The sequence below is a fragment of the Bison bison genome, unplaced genomic scaffold (genome assembly GCF_000754665.1).
Source record: "Bison bison bison isolate TAMUID 2011002044 unplaced genomic scaffold, Bison_UMD1.0 scf7180017864284, whole genome shotgun sequence".
In the NCBI taxonomy this organism is placed as follows: domain Eukaryota; kingdom Metazoa; phylum Chordata; class Mammalia; order Artiodactyla; family Bovidae; genus Bison; species Bison bison.
In genome coordinates, this window is record NW_011494856.1 from 1344484 (window position 1) to 1352827 (window position 8344).

General features: G+C 58.3%; 1 protein-coding gene across 1 annotated transcript in view; it reads right to left on the reverse strand.

Annotated features, from left to right (window-relative positions):
• Positions 1–590: 590 nt before the first annotated feature.
• Positions 591–8344, reverse strand: part of ARAP1 (ArfGAP with RhoGAP domain, ankyrin repeat and PH domain 1) — a 35494-nt gene continuing 27740 nt past the window's right edge. Inside the window, exons 26-32 of the mRNA XM_010849499.1 lie at positions 8126–8271; positions 7564–7596; positions 4058–4140; positions 3266–3316; positions 3028–3091; positions 1440–1589; positions 591–1198 (exon numbers count right to left, since the gene is read on the reverse strand). Of these exons, the coding sequence (XP_010847801.1) occupies positions 1181–1198; positions 1440–1589; positions 3028–3091; positions 3266–3316; positions 4058–4140; positions 7564–7596; positions 8126–8271 (545 nt within the window). The 3' untranslated portion in view covers positions 591–1180. The remainder of the gene's footprint in view (positions 1199–1439; positions 1590–3027; positions 3092–3265; positions 3317–4057; positions 4141–7563; positions 7597–8125; positions 8272–8344) is intronic.

Below are 8344 nucleotides of genomic sequence, written 5' to 3' on the forward strand. Positions count from 1 at the left end.
TAATGAGGCTTTAGGCAGAGGCAGCAATGTGGTGTCTGGCACCTTCCCAGGGAGTCCCAAATTCGTCTCTGCACCCCACTTGCCAGGGCCTTGTCTTCTTGGAGGAGACGGTCAGGCAGTGCCCAGTGAGGGCAGCTTCCTGGCCCAAGGCAGGGCACCTCTGGAGGGGTATGCACAGAAGCCCAGGGTAACCTGAGGCCCTTCTTCCTAATATAGCTCTGGTGCCTCTGTGACCTTGTGTCTCTAGAGGGGCTGACAAGCTACCCTGAATCACTCATGTGCCACACACCCAACCCCTGGCTCAGAATCAGGCTGCACAGCAGGGCGAGTCCAGCTGGGGTCTGTCCTGGCCAGAGTCAGGACCCGCAATTCCCAGCCTGGCTGCACAGGAGTACAATGAGGGTGGCCCGGAGCCCGGCCGGGGCTCTGCCTGGGGCAGGCGGAGAGTGTCTGAACAGGGGAGAGCCTAGAGGGAGCAGGGCCAGGTCCCCAGCTTCGGGGCACAAGGCATTCACCTCTGGACCTCCTGGCCCCTCTTACCCTGGGATACTGGAAACCCACAACCAATTACAGACCTCAGCACCAGGGGATAAAATATACAGATATATTTATATTATCAAAAGGTCCCCAAAGTGGGGAAGGGGCACCGGGCAGCCTGGGCCCTCCCAGTAAGCCCAGACCAGAGGAGGGGCAGAAGTCCCCTAAGTCCAGTTCTCAGCCCTGTACACATTTACCCAGAGCTCCCTCCCCACCCCAGCTGAGTGTTCCTTCAGAGCATCCACTTTCGGCTGTTCTGGAGTTTGTGGCCAAAGGGTGGGCTCCCTTCCAGCGGGGGCCTCGGGACCTCGAGCCTCTGAAAGGACAGCAGCCTGCCAGGGTTTCTGACAGATGCCCATCTTTCCAACCCCTCCAAAGTCAGGGTGGGTGACCCTATGGGACAGCAGGCCAGGAGGGCTGAGCACCTGGACAGAGCAGGTAAGGGATTCCTCTTCAGGCAGACCCTGCTGCCTGCCCTGCCATGTCCTGGCCAGGGAACCCCAGGCTGCAGTCAGGATGAGGGGCGTGGAGATGTGGCTTCCTCAGGCGCCCCCTGCTGGCTCACGCCAGGCACGCAGGGCATGAGGGCGTCTGCCCAGGAAGGCTTCACGGCGGCGGTGGCATGGCAGAGTCCCAACAGGGCTCAGACGTTTCGGAGAAGCTGTGGGAAGGCAGAGAAGCCCAGATTCCATGAACACATTTGTGAAGACTCACAGGGAGTAGGGGGCCAGGGACCAGCAATAAAGGGGGCCTGGTGAACCTGGTGAACCCAAGGGGCCTGTCAGGGCTCCCAATGAGGACGGGCGGATGGGGCCGGAGGGCACTCAGAGAGGAGGAACAAAGGTAAGTCAGGGAGAAGCTGGGTCCCCAGACACTGCACACAGGGATGGAGAGCCACTCACAGAAAGGGGGTCCGCAGAAAAGGCAGCCACACTCCGGCGCATCTCATTCTCACTGCCTCGCAGGGGGATCAATGAAATGCTGCCCAGCCGGACCTCAGGCGCCGCCCGGGACACGCGTGAGGGCTCCGAGGGCCACACCAGGCCGTCGTGCTGGGCGGCAGGGGAGAGGAGGGGCGCTGGGCCTGGGCTCGGCTTCCGCTGGGCCCGGGCTCGGCTCTGGATCCACCCACCCTTCCCAGAAATGCCTCGGCTATGATCTGAGGTGAAACCTTCTGCTTTGATCCGAGCCGATATGAGAAGCAGCTGCTAGAGAACATGACTGTGTCTCCGGCAAAGCCCAGGCAATTATATTACTCAACAACTCTCATTTCCAGGCCCACAAGCAAACCACTCCAAGAATGCAGCGCCAAGAAAACAGTTCTACAGGAACAAGCCTGCTTCCTTTCACCAGAAACCCAGAAAGCTACAGAATCCACTCTGATTCCCTTTAGACGCTGACTACCAGGAAGCTCAGGGCTACAAGAGCTCAACCCGAGGCCCTGGTACACTCCTGTCTCCCTTTTCCCCAAACGATTCTGAGTTCTCATTTAAAAAACCTGTTTGGGGACTTCCCTGGTGGTCCAGTGGAGTCTGTGCTCCCAATGTAGGGTTTGATCCCTGCTCAGGGAATCAAGTGGAGAAGGCAATGGCACCCCACTCCAGTACTCTTGCCTGGAAAATCCCATGGATGGAGGAGCCTGGTAGGCACCAGTCCATGGGGTCGCACACAGTCAGACACGACTGAAGTGACTTAGCAGCAGTAGCAGCAGCAGGGAACGAAGATCCCACATGCCGTGAGGCCAAAACAAAAACAAAAACACACCTGTTTTCCAGCCCACCCCTCTAGCCCTGTTCTGGCTTCAAGTCCTCTCCAACCGGCTCCCACATAGCCCCCTGCAGCAGCCACCTCACGGGACCCCTCACCTCCAGGCTCAGCCCTCAGTCCATCCTTCCCTACAAGACGACTGACAAGTTCAGCTTTCTTGGCGTGGCCTTCAAGACTGAGATTTGACTCCCAGCAACCTCTCAGTACCAGTGTCTAGCACTTCCAGGCTTCTCCCTTTATGCCCTCTTGGACAGTCCTGCCATGCCTGTGAGCAAACTGTTTCCTTGGCCTAGAATCCCCCCTGCCCCTACCTTTGCTTGGGGACCACTCCTTGATCCCCACAGATTCCATTTCCATGATACCCTCTCCTGCTGCCTTCCCCACCCTGCCACCACCTCCACGAGGTAGTGTCCCTGGCTTCCCTGTCACCCAAGCGCTCGGCTCTAACAGGCCCCTTCTGGATCTGTTTTCCTTTCCACGTGGGGAGTGAGTGCCCGAGGGCAGGGGCCTGCACCCTATGTCTCTAGCATGCCTGGCTCCAGGCTGGACCACAGCAGGTGCCAGGAAGGGTTTATAAGAGAACGAACATACAAATGCCTTAAAAGCAATTCAAAATCCTGAAGCAATCAGTGGCCTGAACAGTGAAGAAGCACACACACACACATGCTCTGTAATGGAGACCTTCTGGGACCCCACCCCCGCCCTGCACCCCGCGCCTGGTACCTGCACGAAGAGGAAGGTGGCGAGCCACTCCCGGAGCTCCATCTGTGTCTCACAGCACAGGTACCTGCAGGGTGGGGCGCAGATCTGGACACCATCAGGGCCGGCCCGGCTGAGCAGGGACACCCTGCCCTGCTCCCTTGCCCAGGGTCTCAGGGGCAGGGCCCAGACCTGGACAGTGAGGGGACCCAGTCCAGGGGGACGTGCTACCACCTCTCCTCGGCCTGGGACCCTCACTCACCACTGCTGCTTCTCGTGTTTCTCCGTTTCGTGTATCACCGTGAAGCCCCAGCTGCAGAGAAGGAGCAGGTGGGGTCACTTGACAACCCGGACAGGCCTCACAGCCCAGCAGCCTGGGCCAGGGCTGGGGGCAGAGTTCAGGGCCTTCAGCAGGCACAGCACATCCCAGCCTCTGTCTCCTCCTCTCACAGCTGCCCCCGCCCCACCAGCCTCCCAGGGCCTTGGCTGCCTACCCCCCGAGCCCTATCCCCCAGAGACAAGCAGGCACAGCCAGGGGCTAAGAGGAGAATGCCAGAAACCCAAGTCGAGTGACTGTAATTAGTAACAATGGTAGTGGCTGTGCATCGCTTTTCAACGTTTGAAACATACAAACATCTCAACTATATTTCAATTTAAAAAAAGAAGAAGAAACACAGCCACCTTTTGGAACAGGTGTGCCATTATTTTTCCCATTCTACAGATGTGGGAAGGGAGGCACACAGAGGTCCCAGAGTTACTCAGTGACTAACTGGATTTCCATCCAGGCCAAAGGTTCTTAGACATGAGCAAGCATCAGAGTTCCCAAGATGGCTTGTACCAGCCCAGACTGCTGCCCCCACCCCCAGAATCCATCATTTAGCACAGCTGGCATGGTGCCCGAGAATCTGGGTTTCTAACACGTTTCCAGGTGATGCTGATACTGCTGGTCTGGGAGACCACAACTTTAGAACTACTGAAAATTGTCAAGTTCACAGCCCTCAGCCGCGTCTCCCCCATCAGTTCTGAGCGCCACAGACCCACTTCCCCAGCTCACCAGGTGGGCGGCCGGAGTTTCTTCTTCACTCCCAGGTAGACTTTGAGACTCCTGACAGGCCACTCCTTCTCAGGCCGGTGACTCTGGGTTGGGGAGGGCAGAGGGAGCGGGCACTTCAGCCAGTCGGGGTGGGCCCTGGGGCAGGTCTCCCAACTGGGTGCCTCCCTCCCCCTTCTCCCAGCCCCTCCATATCCCAGCACAGGGGCTCTCCTCTGGGAAGCCTTCCTGACAAAGCCCTCCCTGATCATAATCCAGCCCAACAGAGCCCCCAGGCCTCTCTCCCTGCAGCAGCATCAGACAGTCAACCCTCAGTCCCGGGCAGCTGTCCACAGCAGCGCCCCCGGTCCCTGCCTGCTTGCCCTGCCGATGAGAACTGACGCGCAGCAGCAGCTGATCCAGCTCGTCTGTGGAGGGACACATCTGCGCGCGGCACATCGCCCTCTGGCACTGAACTAAATGGGCGTGTGCAAGCTGAGCACCTCGGCTGGCTGCTTGTGTCTGTCTGTCTCAGGTCGTTTATTCCTCACCCCTCCCTGCCCTGCGGAGGCTCCAGGGTTGACTGTGTGAACAGAAGGCTTGTGGGGTGAGCAGTTACTGATTCTTTGATTCCACAAAGTGAAGACTAATGACTCAAGCTGAAGCAGAATGGCTGTTCGGTAGACCACAGGAAGAACTTCCCAATGGTCTAGGTCAGGAAGCAGCAGACCAATGTACTGGGGAGGGGCACCAGATCACTGACGTGCTCACCTCTGGTCCCCGCCTCTGCATATGGGTCTGGGCTTGGAAGAAGCAGGCTGGCTCAGAGGCAGGGGAATGGGAGCAATGACCTCCAGGGAAGCAGTTAGTTAGAGGTCAAGCTGATGAGCCTTCCTCCTGCTCTGGGAGCCACTTGCTTGAAGCCCTGCCCCCACCAGGCAACCCTGGTACCAGCAGGGACACCAGGGTGGATGGCAGGGGAGGGGGGACTCACTTACAACCGAAACTGGGGGTCAAAAGTTGAGCCACCTCTGCTCTGTTCCCCACCATTGCTCCCAGCCACCCCCAGGCATGGCTCCTCAGCGGGAACAAAAAGAGGGGACCTAGGGGATGGGCAGGAAGCGGGAGCGTTTGGGAACTGGTGGACTTCCTTGTGAGGTCGCAATAGGATGGGCTGACTGGGGATCAGTGGAGACTCTGGCACTGTCACAGGCTTGTGGTTTAGGAGGGGCTTATTAGGAACCTTCATCACGCTTTCACCCCTAGTCCCCCTAACGACCAGGCTTCTGGTTGGGGAGCCCTATATCTCCTGTATATAGCAGGACAATGGTGCCCAAGAGGGCCAGGAACAAGCGGGGCTGCGGGCAGGGAGGAAACTGAACTGGGCGGAGGGAAGGGAAATCAGGCTGTGGATATGAGAGGAACAAGGTGTGAGAATACAGCAGGGGAGATGCCTATGTGCAAGCAGGGAAGACACAAGGCTGGGAGCACTAACAAAACCAGACTGAGGTTGGAAGAAACCAGGCAGCGGGAATGGAAAGACGGAGACAGAGATCATAAGAGAACGTAGGCTGTCGGCGTGGAAAACGTCCGGCTCCGGGCATGACTGGAGAAAGGATGCGGGGGAGGCTGGGCTGCAGGCACAGACGGAAACAGGCTGGGAATGAAAGCAGGCAGCAGGCTTCAAGAAGTCAGGCTGCGGGTGTGAAGGGATGAGGACTAAAATCAAGGAGCAAGGTGAACCGAGAGTGGGTGGAGCAGGGCGAGGAGAAAACTGTGGGAATGAAGGCGTTCACGCCAGGCTGTGGCTCTGTGAGCATCAGAAAAGCACCGCCCTCAAGCCCCAGGGGCTGGTGAGCGTGGCGTATGCGCGGCAGGTGTGTGACATGAGCGTGGCCAAGACCGGGAGGCTGAGGGGGTTCTGGGGGGCAAGGGGTGCGTCAGTCAATGTAACCTTCTGATCAAGCAGCTTATCTTCCCAGCATTTCCGAGGTATAAGGTCACTGACAGGGAACGAAGCTCAAAGACCTCTGCGAGAACCCAGATCTTTCTAGAATGTGCCTTTCCAGGTGCCTCAGGGTCTTTAACAACGGGAGACCCCAGGATGAGGCGTGGGTTTTCACCTATCCTGAACTGCCAGGGGTTGTTCCAAATTCAAGTCTTCCTTCCTGTTGCCCCACACACTAGCGAATTCCAGGATTACAAGCAGCTCACTACTGGCTCCTATGAGACTGGTGCTGGCTGCCCCGGGACTGCACCGCCAGGGCCCACACTGACCAGCCCTAGCTGCAGAGGCCTTTGCCCCTGTACTTCAGGGGGTAAAAAGCTGGAGCTCTGAGGCTTACAAATCTGGATTTGAAACCCAGTCTACCGCCTAGAGATGGCCTTGGACAAAGCACTTGAAGCCTGCTTTCTCCCTGTGAAGTGGGGACAATGCCCCTCCCCAGAGGACAGCAGAGAGATTGCATGTCCCAGTATGGGAAAGGCCGGACACAAAGCCTGGCTCCACAGACATGAGATCTGCTTCCTCCTTCTAGCTCTCCCGCCTTCCCTCCTCCAAGTCAAGGGATCAGCAGACGCTGATGCTCTTTCAGGTGGCCCAGCCATCCTCCCTTCTCTCTGTCAACACACAAATAGTCCCTAGAGGGAGGGAGCCAGGAAAAAGGCATCCCAGAAGCAAGGAGGACTGACTAGAGGGCTAAGGCACAGAAGTAAGGAAGTGATAACGATGATGGAGGCAAAAGAGCAAAGAGGAGGCCTTACCCACAAGGGTCAGCAGGAGCCCAGGTTGCATTAACAGAGATACAGTGAGCAAACAGAGGGAGGCGAAGGTCCTGCTCTATCTGCTCTGCTCCCTCCATGGCAGCCAGGCCTCTTCAGATGTCCTTAGGAGACACTGGTAGGAGCTCAGGCTGAACCCCTGGGCATAGAAACATGTTTCTGCTGACCATCTGCACAGAGCATCTGCACTCTGTGGTACCCAAGGCACAGCTGGGGTCCACAGGGGTATTGTGGGAGGCAGGTCTCAGCTGAACCTGAGCAAGGTCTTTCTCCCAGACAGGAGTATTATTCTAGAGATAGGGCAGCCCCCCAGAGAGGAGAGGTTGAGCTTCCCTCTCTCCGGGTATGTAAACACAGGCTGGCAACCAGCTGCCAGTGGGGAATATACCACAAGCTTCTGTAGTCCTGCTCTCCTGTTTTAGGATAAGGAAAGTAACAATGATGTTCTAATAGCACTGGAACTCTCTCCGGGGTTGGAAAGAGGGTGGTTCCTACGGGCCTCCACTAACTGGTTCCACAGCTGAGTCCTTTGGAGAACTCGAAAGCACTGATGGGGGACCCTGGCGAAGGACTCTGGGACAGGGCTGGTGATGAGAAGGGCAGGAGCCTAGGCCACAAACCCCAGGTAGAGGCCAAGAAACCATGCCTGGAGATGGCCAGGAGCTCTGGCTGTGACCCTGTGCTCCCACCAGGCTCATTTGGCCCCCAGGCGGTGTAAGGCAGCTGGCAGTTGACCCGGAGCTACTCACGGTCTCAGGGGCCCCGCTCCATGGCCTCTGGCTCTGTTTGATAGAGGATCAGGGTTACGGACGAAGGAGGCCCAGGGCTAGGACGGTGTGTGTTGTGGTGCGTGGCGGGATGTGGCTCGTATGTGCAAAAGATGAGGGGGAGGCACTGGGATGGAGATGGTGTCTGGTCAGGGAGGACATCTGACACGTGGACAGCGTGGGCACAGAGTGGGCCGGCAGTGGGTATGGCCTATGAAGCAACAAGGCATGCACGGGCCACAACGTGGGGCTGTCACCTCAGCAGGTTCTTTTGGGTGACATGACCAGGCACGGGGGGATAGCACATGCCTGATGTAATGGCATTCAGGTACCAGGGCCTGGGAGGGCCCCAGGGCAAAGCCAGAGCCACAGCAGGAGGGTCTCTGAGAGTCCACAGCTCCCCACAACCAGTGCTGTGCTGTATCAAGACCCCACAATGGGGATGCTCCCGCCATCAAGCCCAGGGGGACACTGGAGTCTGGGTGACCGAGCACGCGTGGGTGCGGGTGCCCACTGCAGGCCAGGACCCGGCAGGATCACGTACCCGGACCTCCTTATAGAGCCGCAGGCAGCTGCTGTTGAGGATGAAGTAGCGATCGTGGAAGCCGCCCGTGGGCAGGCCCAGGCCCAGGAGGCTGCGGTCCTCTCGGAACTTCATCATGCCGTGCTTGGTCTCACCCACGTGGCTGGCTGGGGGAGGAGTGGAGTGGGCACAGGCTGTGCCTACCCGTGGACACAGACACCCCGGGCGGGGGCCCCCCAT